This window comes from Myxine glutinosa, chromosome 6 (genome assembly GCF_964187855.1).
Source record: "Myxine glutinosa chromosome 6, kmMyxGlut1.1, whole genome shotgun sequence".
In the NCBI taxonomy this organism is placed as follows: Eukaryota; Metazoa; Chordata; class Myxini; order Myxiniformes; family Myxinidae; genus Myxine; species Myxine glutinosa.
In genome coordinates, this window is record NC_136266.1 from 95916685 (window position 1) to 95937649 (window position 20965).

The window sequence follows — 20965 nt, forward strand, 5'->3', positions numbered from 1 at the left end:
GAGTGAAAAAGTGAGTGCTAATACCTAAAATCTCCCTTTATTCTCCACACTGCTTTGGGGAAATATAGCTACTATCAATTTGCTTGTGCCCGCACGGGATGCTAAACGGTGTCAGGATGGAGGTGGTAAAACTGCAAATCTCTTCTTCTTTCATCAAGCTGGGAGCAACAGTTCACATTTGTTGCCACATGTGATGCCATTTAAATGCTCTAATGGTGGCGAGGTGCTCCATTTGAAACTGTTTGTTCGATATCCTGTATGTAGCTTTTTGTTTCCAAGGGTTTGTATTGGTGTCAATTTTTTATTAAAAATTTTATATTTTGTACAAATACAAAATTTGTATTTTACTAACAAGGTTTGTGTTTTCATTAAAAAATTTGTATTGGTGTCAAAGCCAGTGACCAATTGCAAATTAATATTAGCATGAGAATGCAAGGTAAATTGTTAATGTATTCCAGTGTCATATAATATGTATGCTGACAATGGTACAAGGTGCCTGGACCAACAGTAAAATTAGTAGTGATGAAAGTCTATTGCAAAGCGAGAAAATTGTAATAAGTAGATATGAAGCCAACAGCAGTCTGTGTACACTCTTTTGGTGGCTCATTTTACTTTTGGCAAGAAATCTTTTGTTTTCTTAATCAATTTTCGAAACTCCAGCGACCCCTGAGCAGACTCTGTGGTGTCGTGGTTAGAGAGTCCACTCTGAGTCTCGGAGGTCAGTGGTTCGAGCCGTGGCCGAGTCATACCAAAGACTTAAAAAATGGTACGTGCTGCTCCCTTGCTTGACCCTTGCATTTAGAACGACAGAGCATGGGTAAACAACCATAGGTTGGCAGTCAAGTGCAGGCTTTGATGGGCCTATTGGCCTCCTCCTTCATTGAAATACCTTGTAAGCAGACATGTTTGTAATCTTTGTTGCATGTTTTTGGAGTGTGACGTTAGGTTCGGCATCAGTTTAGCATCAATCTTGTGTTGTCATTTGTACGACTTTGTTGTACGTATTGGTGTACTGTATTGTATGAGAAAGAAGGTTTTTGTCAGTTTTTAATTTTGAAGGTTTTTAAATTCAAGAGATTATCAATAATTTTGAAATTTCAATCATGTTGACATTATTGTGTTCTACCCTGTTAACATTGCAACTGATGTCCAGCTGCTTGGATATCACATGGATGGTTTGTTGTTATCCTTTGATCCCCATTTCCAGCCTAAAATAAAATGTGATTAAATAATTCCCTTAGAAAGCACAGAAAAGTAGACTAATTGGGATAACATACTATTTTCCAATGATTTATTAGCCTAACCATTCCCATTGGGATGAGAGAGGCTATTGTGATACTCGTCGGTCTGTCACCAAGCAGATCTACTTTATTATAGATAGTTCCTTGTCAGATCTACTGTAATCTATATTCCCCAGTGTGGCCCTGCGTCATTGAATGCTCAGTCTTGTTATCGTTTCTTTTTTCTTTTTCTTATGCTGAATAGAACAAAAGGAAGAGTGGAGAGAGGGGAAAACACCAACGGCATGGTTGAAGGATAAAATAGAGGGAGACCTGGACAAATAATGGGTGTGTGGAGGAATGAGGGGTAAGGGAGGATGCATGGGGTGGACAATATGGATACAGAAGGAAACTCAGGAAAAAATGTCCAATTTTAATATTGCACGTTTAAGTTGGAGCTGGTGTTAATAAAATTGGTGTTCTGTTTTGAGAGTCTTAATTGTGGGGGATCGGTTTGGTTTTTTTAAAATGGCACAACCAACTTACTTTTCACCACCCCATGTTTCATAACTCCCAACATCTTTCATTAATGGTTAGGTGGTTTGTGTTGACATCTTTGATAAACCAACTCGATTGTTGCACATTGTTATTGCACTGAAAGGGGCTGTAAGTAATTCTCAACATTTTTCACAGGTGTATTTCTTTAAATGTTGAAACTAAATGAAAGGCCTTGAATAATTATGCAAATTGATATTTGAAACACTTAAGGTAGTATTGTCTTTTCAAAATGACTCAACCACTTCCATGCTTGGATTTTGTGCTGCGGTGCCGATCAGCAATTGACTTGCTTTCTTGAAGTTGATACACCCCTCGCCCTACAGATAATTTTAAAGGTGTACATTACCTGTCAAAGCCATCCCAGGGCTGTCTGTCACCTCTAAGCTGTCTAGCCTGTTTGAAGTCCGACCCAGGTAAAAACTGCCCTCCCGGTGTTTCACAGGCAGGGTGTTCCGTCCTTTGAATGGACATTCAACGGGTGTCCCGTCTGCCAGCATTCGTTGGTGGACGTTAAATATCTCACGGTGTCCTTCACGACAGGGATGAGGTGAGCTGTCACCGGCACCCTCAACAAATTACAACTTCCTGCCTTTACCAGCAGAGGGCACTGCATTTGCGGCACAGCCGTGCCCTCAGCCAATGATGCTACCCCTCAGCCTTGTGCTGCATTCAAACAAACGAATGCCATCCTGGTGGGTCAGGGTTGAAGCTCTCATTTTTTTTTTTTTTAACTATCAAATGTGCTACCTTGCTCCGACGCTTACATACGATGTCGGCTTGTGACAATTATAATGACGAAATACCCCGAAACAACATCATCTTGAATGATTTTGCTGTTTGTGAGCAATTTCCATTCAAGTTGGACTTGCATCACCAATCGTACCACGGTGGAACTACAAACCTGATGCCCTAATTCTTCACTGGATTGGCTTCCGGTCCGGTCTGGAGAGGACGCTGGCGTTACTTGTTCGCCGCTTCTCCGACTGGGCCATTGTATATAGTCTGCTTTTCTGGTGGTCGTGGCGGATTTTTGACCATTGGGTCTGCCCTCTCCTCGGTCCCGGCTCTGCTCCTGGCTTCGCCTGCCCGGCTCCTCCACTGTTTCCTCAGGCCCGCACCCGTTGTTTGTGGCCGTTGTTTGCGGCGGTGGCTGTTTGCCGCTGTGGTCTTGATTAGCGGCTGCGGTCGTTTGCCGCTGCGTTTGCCGCTTTGCCTCCTCGACCTTGGCCTCGTACTCGTCCCTTCGCTCCTGCCTGGCATGGCTCTGAGGTACTCCGCCGCAAGGCTCCTTCTGCTCAGCACTTACTCCACCCCATCATGCATCTCTGCAATCAAATCCCACGGACTCCTGCGACGACCCAGATATATTCATAGAGGCTCCGGTCGTAAGTTTGTTTACTTACAAACAGGTCACTCCATTCCCGTACTCTGGTCGGCTCAGCGCACTCCCACTCATCGTCCCAGCGCACCTGGTCACAGCAACGCACACGATCGCACCTCCTGTCTGCAAACCCTGGCTAAATCACCTGAGTTCATCCCCACCGTACAAAACAACATCAAGCTCACCCTGTTCAATACCCGGTCCCTCAACAACAAAAGCCTCATCCTGAAGGACTACATTCTGGATAATAAACTGGACTTTCTCTGTCTCACTGAAACCTGGCAACAACCTCTGGACTACTTCTCACTCAACCTCACTACACCCAATGGATATTCTTACATCAATAAACCACGCTCGGAGGGCCGAGGTGGTGGAATTGCCGTAAATCACCGACAAGACATCAAGACCAGCCTCATCTCCATCTCATCTGCTCCATCATTTGAACACCTGGCTTTTAAACTCTCTGGTCACACACAGTCAGTCATGGCTGTCGTCTACCGCCCTCCCAAGCCACACCCATCATTCCTGTCTGACTTCTCCTACTTTCTGACCCAGCTATGTTCCCTCTCCCCCGCAATCCTCCTCCTCGGTGATTTCAATATCCCCATGGACTCCACTGACTCCACAATAACCACTGACTTCACTGATTTACTCACCTGCTTTAACCTCACTCAACATGTCAACTTTCCTACCCATAACTGTGGTCACATTCTGGACCTTGTCTGCTCTCCTGGATTAATTTTGCACCATCTCTCAGGCTCCGACCTCACCCTCTCTGACCACTTAGCCATCACTATGACCATCAACATCCCCACCCCAGCACCAAGGCATTATCGCACTATCAACTTCCGTAAGCTAAATGCTCTTTCACCTACCTCATTCTCATCCACCCTCTCTGAAAAAATGTCCACTTCTCCCTTCGTTGACCTCCACACCCCTTCTGACCTCACTGACTACTACAACCACACTCTCTCCTCCTGCCTTGACCAGCTTGCGCCTATAAAAACCAAAACAGTTTCTTTCTCCCATTCTGCTCCCTGGTTTACCCCTGAACTCCGCCTGATGAAAACTCCTGCTCGCCAACTTGAAAGACTCCGCAATAAAACAGGTCTCACAATTCACTCCCAAGCCTACAAGGACCACCTACAACACTACAAAGATGCCCTCTCCCACGCCCGCTCCGCCTACTACTCTCAAATTATCCACTCTGGCTCCGGAAACCCAAAAGCACTCTTCTCTACAATAAACAAACTCCTCAGCCCCCTGAACACCACCACCCAGTCATTCACAGTAGACAACTGCATCTCCTTCCTTTCATTCTTCCAATGCAAAATTGACAACATCTACAACAGCTTAACCACCACCGCACCCGCTCCCCCTCAAACCATCTGCCCCCCCTTATCCTGCCAACCCCTGTCTCAATTCTCCCCAGTCTCCTCTACTGACCTCTCTGAACTCCTCATAGGAATGAAAACTGCCACCTGCACTCTTGACCCCATCCCCTCCAGCTTTGTCAAGGCCTCCCTTCCTGCTCTCTCTCCACTTATCACTGCAACAATAAACTCCTCCCTGTCTACAGGCATCTCCCCACCATCCCTCAAAATTGCTGCTGTTACCCCCATTCTGAAAAAACCTGGACTCAACCCTGACACCCTAAACAACTTCAGACCCATCTCCAACCTACCCTTTCTGTCAAAAGTTTTGGAACGCGCTGTAGCCACTCAACTCAAACATCACCTCTCTGCCAATAACCTGTATGAAACATTCCAATCCGGATTCCGCTCCAACCACAGTACTGAAACTGCTCTCCTCAAAATCACCAACGACCTTCTCCTCTCCTCTGACGCTGGCAACCTCAACATTCTCATCCTCCTCGACCTCAGCGCCGCCTTTGACACCATCAATCACACCATCCTCCTCACCCGACTTGAAACCACCTTTAACATTACCGGCACTGCCCTCTCTTGGATCAAATCATACCTCTCTGACAGACGCCAGTTCATCTCCATCAATAACTGCAAATCCCCCACTGCTCCCCTCCCCCAAGGTGTCCCCCAAGGTTCAGTTCTTGGCCCCCTCCTCTTCATCCTGGACCTGTCCCCCCCCATGGTAACTTAATCCGCCGTCATGGTCTCCAATTCCACTGCTTCGCCGATGACATCCAGCTTTTCATCTCCACCAAGTCCATCTCCACCGCCACCCACTCTATCCTGACAAACTGCATCACTGAAATAAAATCCTGGCTTCAAATCAACTTCCTCAAACTTAACTATGATAAATCTGAAATAATCATCATTGGCCCAAAAACGCTCACCAAATCCACCCATAACTTTGCCCTCAACATCGACGGTTTCCCAGTATCCACCTCCCCTCACATCCGGAATCTTGGCATCATCTTTGACCAAACCCTCTCCTTCGACAAATACACTAAATAGATCACAAAGACAGCCTTCTTTCACCTGAAAAACATCGCCCGTCTCCGTCCATCCCTCGCCTCCACGGCTGCAGAAACCCTCATCCACGCCTTCATCACCTCCCGTCTGGACTACTGCAACAGCCTCCTCTATGGTTCACCCTCAATAATCACCAATAAACTCCAATACATTCAGAACTCCGCTGCCCGTCTACTCACCCATTCCCGGACCAAATTCAGATCCTGGGGGGACAGGGCCTTCTCCATCGCTGCTCCCACCCTCTGGAACTCACTACCTCACACCATCAGAGACTCCTCACTCACCACATTCAAACATCACTCAAGACCCACCTGTTCAACACTGCATTTAACATTTAACCCACATCATTTAACCCCTGACTATCTCTTCTCCTTCTCCTTCCTTTTGCTTTGATTATATTTACCTATTGATTTTTGTCTTTTTGCACTTGTTTTTTGTACTCTGTCAAAGCGTCTTTGGGCTTCTTGAAAAACGCTATATAAAATAAATGTATTATTATTATTATTATTATAAGGCTAATAACACCAATTCTGCCAATTTCACAGAGAACTTCCGATGCCACTTCTTAAATGAACACCAATTCAAAATAATGTAAATACCATCAATTTTTCGCTTTTATTCCCAATTTAATATTTATAAATACTTTCTACCCCCTCCCACCCCCCCCCCCCCCCCCCATTCCCCCTGCCACCCTTTCCTCTCCCCTTGTGTCTTACTCTCAGGGATGAGAAAAACGGGCAATAAGGCCAACCTTAATTTATATAAGACTAGCTGAATGCACCCGGCGTTGCCCGGGTTATTTTTGAATGAATTTGATCTTCTGTACATAGGTCTGATGCGAGCCCAGTATCAGTTAGTGCTCAACGATTCCTTGTTCTTTCTTTTGTCGGGCCCCGCGAGAGAGAATTTTGAAAGCATGTGCTGCAATCAGTCAGATATTCCTATTAAGTGCATAAGTTGTACTTCAAGAGCATTTTTAAAGAAGAAGAATATTTATTGCAAAATGGGCCCACCCCGGCCGAGGCGGCCTCGCCACCTAGCCTATAACCTTCCCGGGGCCCGTCCCGACATTTTTTGTTTTGGAGGTTTCTTCCTATCTTTCACCGTTCAGGAGATTAGCGCATGCAGACAAACAAACAAAAAACAAACAAACAAAAACTTTCTTTTATATATTTAACTAGCCGAAAGCACCCGGCAAGCACCCGGCGCTGCCCGGGTTCGTTTTCAATGAATTTACTACTATAATTCAGCTTTTACTCGCGGCCGTAGAAGATTGACTACTATAATTCAGCTCAGCTTTTAATTGTGAAATGGGCCCAGCCCGGCCGAAGCGGCCTCGACCGGCCTCGCCACCTAGCCTATAACTTTCCCGGGGCCCGTCCCGACATTTTTGGTTCTTTTTGAATGCATTTACTACTATAATTCAGTTTTTTACTCACGGCCGTAGAAGATTGACTACTATAATTCAGCTCACCTTTTAATTGCAAAATGGGCCCGGCCCGGCCGAGGTGGGTGGGCCTCGACCAGCCTCGTCACCTAGCCTAAAACCTTCCCTGCGCCCGTCCCGACATTTTATGTATTGGAGGTTTCTTCCTATCTTTCACCGTTCAAGAGATTAGCTTGCGCAGGCAAACAAACAAACAAAAACTTTCTTTTGTATATATAGATATAAGATGAACAGATTTTTCAATGATTCGGTGTCATTAACTTGAATTTTATGAGACCAATAGTGTTTAATTTTAACAGCATTGCCTTTGGATTCATATCGTCCGTGTGTTTGTGCTTGGTTGGCTTGTTCGTGTTACCATTTGAACCATTAGCTCATGATGTGTGAAACCCATGGTCAAATACATTATGCTTTATGTATTTGTCCATGGCCTACTGATGCCCTAACTATTTGCATTGAAGTACATCGATGTTTACTAATGTCTTTGTCCTCATGTGATACATCACGGGGATTTTTGCATTTGCATGGAGGGGACCTTGTCGGGATGTTTTCAGATAATAAAGGGTATAGAATATAGATGGAGAAGTCGGATTTTTACCCTCGCCTGAGGAGAGGGTATAGCATTTGAGTCCGTCTGTCTGTCTGTCCTGTCTGTTTGTTTGTCCGCACAGAATAAATATGATTTCGTCTGCAACCGTTGGTCCGATTGAAAGGAAATTTTCCCCAGAGGCGTAACTCCACATGTATACTTTTTTAATGATAATTATGACGTCATGGGTCACGTTTGGCCGCCATCTTGGGAAAACTGAAAAAATTGTACCTCTATATCTCTGAAAGCGCTGCATAGAAAAAATTGAGACATGATTCATTGTAAAGAACTCTCCATGTGGAATAACATCTGTTAATGATGATGTCATAGGTGCCTCCATTATGACGTCATAATTCGACGAGTACAAAACTTCATCCGATCAAGATGAAATTTCTTGAGCATAATCTAGGGATAAATTGGTGGAGAAAAAATACTAATTATGTCATCGGTCACGTGGTTCGGCCGCCATATTTGTTTTAACACGAAAGCCTTAAAAACCACTGAAAACACATCCTGGCGAGGGTGCTGCAATCTCCGATTGCTCTTTCTTGTTTACCTTTGTGTTGGGTCAAATGGATGTGTGCGTGTGCGTGTGCGTGTGTGTGGGGAAAAAAAGTTTTTTTTTTGTTTTTTTGTTTTTAAATTAGTGTTGCAGGAATAGTGTTGTGTCCCTTGATTGCCAGGATTGTGGAAGATGACATGGGCTTAATGGGCCGAGTTGCCTCCTGTGTCTGGGTTTCTTCATGTATTTCTTTAAGTATATGTACAAGCTCCTCCCTGACCCTTGACTCAACGTATTAAAAATATATATAACTGCGGTGGCACTCAGTGGAGTGCATACCTCCACCAGACTGAACAGTTTACCTTTTGTATCCCACTGATGGGCTGGATCTGGATTTGGACCTGAACCAAAATCGAATCGGCTTGTTCTTGTCACCTAACTAACTCGTCCACCAAGTTTTGGCATAAGTCGTCCACAACTTTTTTTTAATGTCTTGCTATATATAGTTTTTAGCCCGATCACTCAATGGTGAAGAATCACTTTTAAAGATTCCCAGATCCAGATCTGGATCCGTATCTTCGCCAAAATTTAACCATTTCGTCCTTGACACACACCCACCCTCTCCACCAAATTGCATCTGAATCCATCCACAACGTTTTGAGATATCCTGTTCACCAAAAAAAAAACAAAGACATGGGTGAAAACATAACCTCCATCCATCTTCGGTGGCCGAGGTAGCATTAGTAATTGTGTGTTTCGGTGCATATATTCTGTACTTGACTTATTGATGCTGTTCATTCATTTTGTCTTTTTATAGCCTTCATACAGAGGGTTTTAGCATTTTGTTTGATCTGATTGTAGTTCGTTGCTGTCCCGTTCACGAGCTCGCTTTTCTTCAGTTTATTCATGGTTTGGCAACTCCATGGGTCAAATTCTTTCCATTTAGGGGAGTGTTAACGCTGGAATGTTTCACTGTTTTATCATGCTATTTTGGTACTGTTCTGCTTCCTTTTTAATCCAGCTGGATGTCCATCGTCTTGCTTGTAAATGGATCTCTATTTTTACATCTGCCATCGAAGATGGACGGAGGTTACATTTTCACCCCTGTTTGTTTGTTGCCAATGGTGGTGGACGGAGGTTGTGTTTTTACCCCTGTTTGTTTGCTTGTTTGCTTGTTTGTTTGTTCCAAACAATGGTGGACAGAGGTTGTGTTTTCACCCCTTTTTGTTTGTTTGTTTGTTCCAAACGAAAGTGGATACTTGTTTTCCAGCCTTTACTCCCACCCCCCCACCCCCCACAATCCTCCTGCGCATCCCCATTCCACATGGAGTATTTTTGTCTGTACAAAGTGCTGGTTGCATTGTGTCAACCTTTGCCAGGCTGCCAAGTCATTGTTTTTTGGGGTTTTTTCTGCACTGTCGACCATGTTATCATGACGAGGTGATTTGTGCTTCCTCACTCTCTCCTGTCGAGAGTGAGGGAGCACAAATCACAGGATTATGGGTCCATACTGGAAGCTTCTCTTGGCTTTGTGAATGGGTACTGAAAGTCTTGTGGTAGTTGGCACAAGGTATAATGTGTTGCCAAGGAAGGATAAATGGCAACCACTTTGTGAGCTCCCTGAACCATTGCTTGTGTGAATATGCAAATAACTGACTTGAAATTTTTTTTTAATTGTTATGCCTCTGTAGCCGAAAGCCGGAGGAATTGTGTTTTTGGGTTGTCCATCCAGATTTATGTCCATCTGGTATCAGTTTTTTGTTCCTGCTATTATTTGTAAATCACTGAAGGGATTCCAAGCAAGCTTGACAAAAGTATTGACTGTAATATGAAAACCAAGAGCATGAATTTCTTTGCAATACATGTCCCCAACCGATGTGATATTTTCTAACTCCAAAAATTACATGCATAACTCTGTGAAAAATGATGAAATGCCTTGAAACTCGAATTTCTTCTGTAACTTATCATAATATAGCCATGCACCAAGTTTCAGTTGAATATGTTAAAGCAGGGCTTCTCAGCTCGATTTACCAGACGACCCACTCGTCCTGGTGTTTTGTTGCTGCAACCCCATGTTATTCCCTACAGGGGTTGGGGGAAAAAAAAAAAACAGCAATGGGGTTTTTGTAAAAAACAACACTTTACTGGGAAAATACTGGGTTTATTCAATTGGGGAGGAGGGGGGGGGGGGGGGAACTAGGAGGGTCAACGCAGGAGGGGAAAACTGGGATGGGCCCAATAGTGCCAACCCTGACTGCAGGAGTAACAAAAAGGCTGGACCCTGGGCTATTTTTTATTTCATTTTTGCACACGTGTCAATTTGGCAACTAGTCTTACTTAGCGACCATTGTAGTTCACTCTCGATTTCGATCAACCTGTTTCTGGCTTTAGTTTTGATCACTACTGAGATTGAGAATGCAAATTCACCTCATCAAGTCATCGGAAACCTGCCCATGGCCCCCTTTTGGGTCACGACGCACCGTTTGAGAAACACTGTGTTAAAGGGTATGGGGGAAAAAGTCTGCAAAACCACATGTGGGACGGATGGACAGATGGAGAGCAAACCTATAGTCCCCTCAAGTGAAACCGGTAGGGGAAAAAGTGATTCCATTTTGGCTTCAACAGGTGTGTTTTTAATTTATTTTGGTGTGCAAGTGTTTTATTCGCTTTTCCATGAGCCTCAATCTTGTATTAAAAAAAAAACAATTAAATGTGGATGGCTGGATGACCAGGCTCCTCCATTTAATTTTTGTTATTTTTCGTTTCCACATAGAATTGGTTTGGGGTTTTTTTTTTTCATATTTATTTATTTATTTATTTATTTTTCCCCCACATTTAATTCACTTCACCATGTACATCTTGTTTTCACCATACAAAAGAAATGAATGGTTGTGTGTGTGTCTTTCAGTGATGAAGACAGCGATGGCATTAAGCACCAACAACTCGTTGAGTCTGCTATCTCTGGAGAGGAGATTATTCGGAATGGAGCTTTGCACGCACTCTACAAGCCTGTGATGTCCTCCATGGCTGTGAAAAGGATCCACGATAAAAGTAAAGTCAGAAATAAGAACAAGATGTCGGAGGAAAGCACTATTCCCATCCAAAGCTCTGCCAATGCCAAATGGAACATGTTGGACGGAGATTCAAGGCGCACTGACCTGGGGGATAAAAACGTGAAGAACGCAGCCAAACACAAACTGGAATGCGACATAAATGCTGTTTCAAAGAACAAAGGTTTTCAGGACAGTCTGAGCGAAATGCATTTGTTGAGTAATAAGATAATTATCTCCAATGACTCGAAACAAATTTCTGAGGAGCAGTCTGAAACTGTTAAGAAGAAGAAGAGAAAGAAGAAAAAGCCGAAATTGGACCAAAAGTAGCAATTTGTAGGTTGTGGGTGAGAACTGTTGGTTTGTAGTTACCTTTTATTGGACAAGGAAGGAAACTGCATAGATCGGTCTGCAACATTTTGACAATAATAATGCACTTTTTGCCTGTTCATTAATTTGTTTTGTTATGAATATTTTTGTCCTTTTTTTTTTCCTTAGCAATATCTGTGTGTGTAGCATTCCTTCATTTCACACAGTATGGCATCCTGATCTGCTAACCAAGCTCGTTGCCACCAGTAGACAAGACTGCCTTCGGACCTGGCTTTATCTCTTCCTCCATTCTTGCAGGCAGTATGTTGCTCTGGATGGAACACTCACCTTGCCTCTCCCAGAGAATACTTTTGGGGTTGTTTTTTTTTCAATTTAAACGGTCTCAGGTTCATGGAAAAGCTGACAAGCAAATCCCTCACACATATGCAGACCAACAAAGCACCGGACCTAACCAGACAAACACAGCCGGTCACATTGGGGGAAGAGACGACTTTCTGCAGTATGCTGTGAGCCAGCAACGCCATCTCATGACGTTGCATTTCTCTGTGAAGTCAGTGGTCCAATTACGGAGAAATCTCCCACCCACTCTCCCTTCAATGGTATGTCAACCGCCGAGGCTCACAACCCACCTTCACTCTTTTGTTCCTCTTTTTCCCCCGTTTTTGTCCCCCGTCGCACCGCGGAGCAAAAGGCTTTCCCCTCCATCCGTGCGTGCGTGCGTGTGTGCATGCGTGCGTTGAACCTTGTGAGCGGAATATCTTGAAAAATAAATGAACTACTAACTTCTAATCTGGTGTGTGGGTGTATCTAGGCATAATGAAGAACGCTATTGAAAATTGGGTCGCCACATCAAAATCCAAGATGGCCGCCGCCATGAATTTCTGAACCTTGTGAGCGGAATATCTTGAAAAATAAGCGAACTACTAACTTCTAATCTGGTGGGTGGGTGTATCTAGGCACAAGGAAGAACGCTTTTGAAAATTGAGACGCCAGGTCAAAATTCAAGATGGCCGCCACCATATACAGTCACGTGAAAAAGTAAGTACACCCCATGTAAAGTTTTGACTTTTTCAACATATTTCAACATACAGCTATTTGATCTTCATTTCAACAATATTGATAGATAAAGGTGATATAATATAACAAATATCATGAAACATTTACATTTTGTAGTCCATTGTATAATTTAAATAAACATAAATGCAAATTTCGCATGTGGAAAAAGTAAGTACACCCCTACATTTATCACTACTTCAAATACCTAAAATTAGAATCAGGTGCACCAGCTCAGGTGCAAATTATTAGAACATCGTTGGAGAGGATCTTGGAGGAACCTGTCTTATTTAAACCTCAGACATTTAGTTTGGTTTGGTCTTTGTTGTTGAAGTGTGCGGTGTCACCATGCCGAGATCAAAAGAGCTCTGAGGCCTTCAGAAAGAAGGTTATAGATGCCTCCGAGTCTGGGAAGGGATTTAAAAAGATCTTCAAACAATTTGAAATCAATCATTCGACTGTGCGGAAGATCATCTACAAGTGGAGAAGATTCCAAACAACTCCCAACTTGTTCAGGTCAGGCCGCCGCAGCAAGGTCAGCTCGAGAGCAGACCGCAAGATGCTGAAAGAAGTCTCTAAGAACCCCAGAATGTCATCACGGGACCTACAGGTAGCTCTTGCCACTGTTGATGTCAAAATGCACGAGTCTACCATTAGAAAGAGGCTGCACAAATTTGATCTACATGGGAGGTGTGCCAGGAGGAAACCTTTGCTGTCCAGAAAGAACATCAGGGCAAGACTAAAGTTTGCCAATGAACACCTCGGCAAAGACCAGCACTTCTGGAACAATGTGCTCTGGACAGATTAGTCAAAGGTAGAGCTATTTGGCCACAGTACCAGAAGACATGTTTGGCGAAAATCAAAGACAGCATTTGACCACAAGAACCTGATACCAACTGTAAAGCATGGTGGTGGAAATATTATGGTTTGGGGCAGCTTTGCTGCATCAGGGCCTGGGCAGCTCACCATCATAGAATCCACAATGAATTCTTCATTGTACCAGAGGGTGCTTGAGGATAATGTGTGTCCATCTGTCGGAATGTCGAAGCTCAACCGAAGGTGGACCTTGCATCATGACAATGACTAAACATACCAGTAAATCCACCAAGGAATGGCTGAAAAGAAAGAAATGGAGGGTTCTGGAATGGCCAAGTCAAAGCCCGGATCGAAATCCCATCGAGATGTTTTGGGGGGATCTTAAACGAGCTGTGCATGCAATTGTGCATGCTGTGCAACAATTTTTTGTTGAATAAATATTGCAAAGTCAATTTCTCATTGTTTTTTGTTCAATTAGATCACCTTTATCTATAGATACTGTTTAAATGAAGATCAAATATTGATATGTCCACATATGTTAAAAAGATTTTAAAAAACATTTCATGGGGTGTACTTACTTTTTCCACATGCGAAATTTGCATTTATGTTTATTTAAATTGTACAATGGACTCCAAAATGTAAATGTTTCATGATATTTGTTATATTATATCACCTTTATCTATCAATATTGTTGAAATGAAGATCAAATTGCTGTATGTTGAAATATGTTGAAAAAGTCAAAACATTACATGGGGTGTGGTGTACTTACTTTTTCACGTGACTGTATATCTGACCGTTGTGAGCGGAATATCTTCAAAAATAAACGAACTACTACCTACTAATCTGGTGTGTGGATGTATCTACGCATAAGGAAGAACGCTATTGAAAATTGGGTCGCCACGTCAAAATCCAAGATGGCCACCTTTCGTCTTCCACTTTGTCAACTCGCATCATTTCACCGAAGGGGGACCGAGGCGTAACGCTTGTGAACTTTACCTCTGCTCTCACGAAAGGTAATCCTGAAACGTCAGCACCTTGTGATCCTTTATGACGTCAACATCTTGTGTAGATATAAAAGTACCTTCTGTGAAGTTGAGAAAATTCTATATTGTTGGTCAAGCATTGTGACTATTTTCTTTCTTTTTCATTTGAGGTAACTATTTCTGACAAAGTTAGTGGATCTCATGGGTTGACTAATGAGAAGCATATAAGTGTTTTTAGCTTTATTTACAAACATGAATATGTGTTTCAAGTGTGTTGCCAATTCTCCCGGCAATGGATGTGACCACTTTTGAGGTCAGAGACAATAAACTCATTAAAATATATGTTTGGAGCAACACAGTTAGTACATCATGTGACTATCACCTGTAGACCCAGGGCAATACGTTACTTTTGGGTCGTTCTGTATCAGAAACTTCAACTGTGCTGGCAGGGGGGCTTTGAGGTATGCACACTCACCTCAAATCTCAGCCCAGCTGCTAACTATATCCTTGTGGTGTCTCGCAGACAGGGTGAGGCATCAATGTGTGTGTGCTGTCCCTCAGATGGACATTAAACTGGGTGTCCATTTGCCAGCATTAGTTGATGGACCTTAAATATGCCACAGGCGATTTATGGGCATTTCAGAGGCTAAATTAGCTGTTCGAGGAAAGTGATGTGCAAGCATGACTCTAAATCTATCCTCACTGGCATCGACGACACCTCAAATAGGGGAAAAAAACTCGCTCTATCTCTAAAAGACTTGTATGGTTTCAATCCAAGATAAAAGACATTCTGATTCTGATATACCATACTCTGTTACAGATCTTTGCTGCTGCCGAGGCAGTTTCTGGATGGTTTGCCCTTGCCTTCCCAGCTGTAAGTAGTTATGGCAGGAATTTGGAATTTGGCCATGATGCCGGCGATAGCTTGCCAAATAATTACGAACGACGCCATGGGAGTGGACACCCAGTTTATCGTTCATCCGAGGAACATCACACACATTTATGAATCACTCTGCCTGTGAAACCCTGAGATGACAATTTATAGCTGGGTCGGGATTCAAACCCAGGTGAGATAACTTACAGGTGAGTATGCAAACCTCTAGGGCCTGGGCCATTCTGTCAAGTGTCAGCCCAATAAATATGGAAATTGGCAGACAAAACTGTAATGTGAATTGCGAAATAGTAACAACAGAAGAGGGTATACTTGCCAAGTCCAGCAGATGGCAGACAGATGAAGAACCTCATTTTAGGCAGACAGGTCACATTGAAATTATCATTTTGTATGCATCGGTACCTGATGGGCTTGTGTCTTTGCTGAGAGCTTGACCTTTGCTGCTTGTCGTGGAGCTAGGTGGAGATTCTAACCCAGGTTAGGAAGCTCAGAGGCAAGTAAGTACGCATACCTCTTGGCCACCCTGCCAGCCTGGACAAAATAATGATACAAAGATGTACTTTAAGTCTATGCTTTAACAACACCCTTTTGAAACTGAACCTTTAACGTGGAACAAAATGTGTTTTTTTTATTTTAATGGGATTTTGCCCACCACAAAGCCTACAAGGCCACTCGAGGTGGGGGCTATGCCAAGGAAAGAAAAGTATAGATATTAGACAGAAATGAGGAATCTATTGACATTCCTCTTGAATTAAGGTAGGTTGGGGTAGAGGGGAAAGCAAGATGCAGGTAAGCTGTTCCAGAGTGATGCAGTATGGGGGGAAAAAACTAGAATTATACCTCATAGTCTTACACCTCGGAACAGATATAGTGTATGAATGGGAAAAAAAACTGCCAAACATGCAAAGCGACTGAAAGTATGCGCAGGTGTAACAACCTGTGAAAGACCCTCAGAGCACATTCCATGATAATATCGATAGAAAAGGCTCAAGGAAGCAACAGAGCGGTGGACTGAGAGAGGTTCCAGGGATGATGCCAACTCCTGTCCCACCAGAATGGCAGCACATCGCTGGATTCTGTCAAGAAGAGATAGGTGACAGGCTGGAGCAGCTTGAGAAAGGTATAGATGGAGAATAGCAGCTTAAGAAAGGTATCGCCGAGCATGAAATAAGCAGTCAAGGCGTTGGGAGGCTCTTTTAGCGATACCAGAGATGTACTTTTCCCAGCTGAGGTTTGAGCTGATGTCCAATCCAAACAGACGGACAACAGGAAGTTCCTGCAAAGGTGAAGAATCCAAAGACGGGATTGGAAAACAAGGTGATCTTGAATTTGACATAGACAACAAGTGGGTCTTGTTTTGGTTGAAAGGACCAAGCCAGTCTTTTCCCCAGTTTATTGCACTCTCAAGAGTCAAGATCCTGATTGAGAGTGGTACTGGCATGGTCACGGGTAGGACGAGACAAGGTTCCTGGGTCGGTAGTATGCAGTGTTGAGTCATCTGCGTAAATGCATAACTGATCTGTCTGATTGGATTCTTTCTCATTGATGTACAACAAGAACAATTCGTATCAGTGGTGCCCGAAAGCCCTGCATGGCCAACCAAAGTTGGTTGTCATAGTTGGTGGTGTTGGGCAAGGTGTCATCAGACACTGAAAAGAATTATCTTGGGAGAGGGAGTGGTGCATCGTATATAGTGGAGCATCCAATGTCGTCTTTTAGAGCAGCTCACATACCAAGCAGGACCGTTGGTATGACGTCCATCCAGTTCTTTGAGTTGTCATGAGCTTTCAGGAAAGACGAGTTGGCGGTGGAAACGCTCCACCATACCATTTGTTGCGCACATGGTCGGTACCCAGGAGTTGTCAGTTCGCGAAATAGAGCCAATTCAAACTGACTACCACGATCTGTAGTGATGGAACACCAAAACGTGTGATCCACGTGGGGCCCTGGCGATGGTAGGTGCGGCAATAGCTTGCTGTAAAGCCTCTGACCAACGGGTGACATGGTCAACACAAGTCAGTAAATAACGGTGCCCGTTTGTAAGTGGTAGTGGACCGACAAAATCCACATAGACCCTGTCAAAACGCCTATCTGGTGTTGAAAGGCTACCAAGTGATGCGCCAGAATGACGTTGGATCTTGGAGCGTTGACATTGAAGACATTGCTAGTAGTCAGGTTCACTTTGTTAACAAATATAATTTCGTTCAAAATTTTGGTAGATTAGCAAAACTATACATTTTTGGAATATTCAGAGCATGAGGAATCCAAAAATTAATGTTTACATTTGCATAGACACCTTTGCGAAAATGACACTCAGGACAGTGATGAAGATAGTCAGGTTCACTTTGTTAACAAATATAATTTCGTTCAAAATTTTGGTAGATTAGCAAAACTATACATTTTTGGAATATTCAGAGCATGAGGAATCCAAAAATTAATGTTTACATTTGCATAGACACCTTTGCGAAAATGACACTCAGGACAGTGATGAAGATAGTCAGGTTCACTTTGTTAACAAATATAATTTCGTTCAAAATTTTGGTAGATTAGCAAAACTATACATTTTTGGAATATTCAGAGCATGAGGAATCCAAAAATTAATGTTTACATTTGCGTAGATACCTTTGCGAAAATGACACTCAGGACAGTGATGAAGATAGTCAGGTTCACTTTGTTAACAAATATAATTTCTTTCAAAATTTTGGGATTAGCAAACCTGTACATTTTTGGAATCGTCAGAGCATGGAGAATCTGAAAATCAATGTTGGCATTTGCACAGACACCTGCATGGCCGCCATTTTGGATTTTGAAAATGGCCGCCACAAAATACATATTTTGCGCGATCTCGGCTTCTAGTCAACCTAGAGACTTAATTAAATATGCTAATCCTATGTTTTCTGGGTCAAGGAATCCAATAAAGGCCTCAAAATAGTGCTCAGGATTATAGAAAAGCAACAAACAAAGGTAATTGAAAACCATTGTCTTTATATTTGTGATATAACTGTATTACATAATACATGATATTGCAAGTCCTTTGAAGTTATAGGTTGTTATAGGAAGTTATAGGTAGTATCAGATTGAACTATAAGTCCTATACACAGGATCTACGAGGTCTATACCGTTCAGGAATATGCTTTTACAGATCTTCATCACTGTCCTGTGTCATTTTCGCAAAGGTGTCTACGCAAATGTAAACATTAATTTTTGGATTCCTCATGCTCTGAATATTCCAAAAATGTATAGTTTTGCTAATCTACCAAAATTTTGAACGAAAAAACATAGTGAACCTGACTATTGGGCCAACGGTGCATCTGAGCGTTTATATGCAGCCAGATGTAGCATGTGGTGATGAGTTGCTGGGTTGCTCTAATACGCGAGTGAATCAAAAGTGTCGAAGACTGAACGACGAAATGCCACAGGAACCAAAGGCCCTGACTGTCCTGTCAATGTATCACACACGAGGGTGGTGTTTGTCCTTTGGAGTGTGGGTACCTCATGAAATGTAAAGTCCTGGTAGAAGACAACGCCGATACTTTGATGCATGAGAGCGTGTCAGGTGCCAAATTCGCAGACTGCAACACAGTTGGTGAAGTGTGTGAGGAGAGTGAGAGTCTGAATGGGTGGACAGAGTGAAAATTAATGTCAGAACAGAATTTTCTCGCCTCTAAGAAGTGGCAGAAGTGCTTGATGGCGAGGTATACAGCGAGTAATTCCCAATCAAATTGCTGTATTTGCTTGCGCTCTGTTAGTTTCATCTTTTTTGGAGAAGTCCAGTGGATGCCAGTTGGCATCGATGAACTGGTGAAGGACCACACCCACCACAACCTCAGACGAGTCTACAATCGGGCATGTTGGAACCGCTGGCTTTGGATGAATCTGGAGTGAGGCATGGGCCAGTGGATGCCAGTTGGCATCGATGAACTGGTGAAGGACTGCACCCACCACAACCTCAGACGGGTCTACAATCGGGCATGTTGGAGCCTCTGGCTTTGGATGAATCGAGTGAGGCGTTGGCCAGTGGATGCCAGTTGGCATCGATGAACTGGTGAAGGACCGCACCCACCATAACCTCAGACGAGTCTACAATTTGGCATGTTGGAGCCTGGCTTTGGATGAATTGGGAGTGAGGCGTTGGCCAGTGGATGCCAGTTGGCATCTATGAACTGGTGAAGGACCACTCCCACCATAACCTCAGGCGAGTCTACAATCGGGCATGTTGGAGCCTCTGGCTTTGGATGAATCTGGAGTGAGGCGTTGGCCAGTGGATGCCAGTTGGCATCGATGAACTGGTGAAGGACCGCACCCACCATAACCTCAAACGAGTCTACAATCGGGCTTGGAGCTTCTGGCTTTGGATGAATCTGGAGTGAGGCGTTGGCCAGTGGATGCCAGTTGGCATCGATGAACTGGTGAAGGACCGCACCCACCATAACCTCAAACGAGTCTACAATCGGGCTTGTTGGAGCTTCTGGCTTTGGATGAATCTGGAGTGAGGCGTTGGCCATTGGGTCTTCGATGGTGTGGAAGGCTATCAAGGCTGTGGTGTGGAAGGCTGATGGGCTCTGCCCATCGGAACACTTCAGGTTTCTTACCAGTTGGGAGTAACTCGTTCAGCAGCTGCAGTTGTTGCTGCGTTTGGAATAAATTGATGGCAAAAGTTAATGAGGCCCAAAAACTCTGGCAGTTTGCGTTGCGATGAAGGTAACAGAAAATCTCGAATAATAGGTATCTTCTCAAGCGGACGGCTAAGCAGTTAATACAGTGTCCCAGGAAATTCAAATCCAGAATACCGAATATGCACTTTGTCGTGTTTATGACGATGCCAAATTCCTGCAGACGGGTGAAGAGGAGACGTCGGTGTTCCTGATCTTCTTCTGCGGTTGCGCTGGTGATTAGAATATCCCCAGAGCACCTGATCAATCAAACATTGAAAGGTTTGTGTGGTATTGCGTAGTCCAAACGGCATCCAAAGGAATTTGAGCAGGCCGAAAGGCATGGTGACTGCAGTCTTTGGGACGTCTTCTGGAACCATGGGAATCTGATGGTACACACAAATGAGCTCGACCTTCGAGAAGATTGTAGCGCCATGGAATGTCGAGGTAACATCCTGAATGTGTGGAATGGGGTAACGGTCTGGAACAGTTGCGTTGTTTAAGGACTGGTAATCCCCGCAATGATGCCAATCCCCAGGCCTTTTTTTTTTTTTTTTTTAGCCCATCCCTCATGTAGTGGGAGATAAAGTTTTGCCAATCACATCCATGTGTCTGTCCAGGCCATATCATTTTTACCAATTGAGCTTTTGTCATGAAATCTTCAACAAACCATTATAATGAGAATATGAAGAAAACAAATGAATAAAATGTATAATATTTTAAACTCTCGTTTTCATCAAGTTCAGTTAAAGTACAAAGTGGATGAGGATGGGCTTTGCATTTTGAGATGCTTTCTGGTTGGGTTGTTGTTTTTTTCAATGAGTGAGGCTCATGGAAGAGCAAGGTGAACCTGACAATGAGACAAACATCAAGAGAATGAATGAACAGGATAAGGGGAAAGGGAGGAAACGCTGAAACTACCTGGTGAAACTGGTTGGGGTAGGAAAGGTTAATGGGAGTAATAAAGGTCATGGGACAAAATTGAGGATGACAAGAATTATTTTTTTTGTGCGCTGCTTGTTTGAAGATTTGGAGGGAA

At 43.5% G+C, this 20965-nt stretch overlaps 2 protein-coding genes across 3 annotated transcripts in view; one reads left to right on the forward strand and one right to left on the reverse strand.

Annotated features, from left to right (window-relative positions):
* Nucleotides 1-14738, forward strand: part of C6H12orf43 (chromosome 6 C12orf43 homolog) — a 58664-nt gene extending 43926 nt beyond the window's left edge. For both annotated transcript variants that reach the window (XM_068120579.2, XM_078780155.1), the window contains one exon: nt 11059-14738. In XM_068120579.2, the coding sequence (XP_067976680.2) occupies nt 11059-11530 (472 nt within the window). In that variant the 3' untranslated portion in view covers nt 11531-14738. The remainder of the gene's footprint in view (nt 1-11058) is intronic.
* Nucleotides 1-20965, reverse strand: part of LOC137430068 (acetyl-CoA carboxylase 1) — a 763460-nt gene that overhangs the window by 499786 nt on the left and 242709 nt on the right. The gene's annotated exons all lie outside the window — the stretch shown is intronic.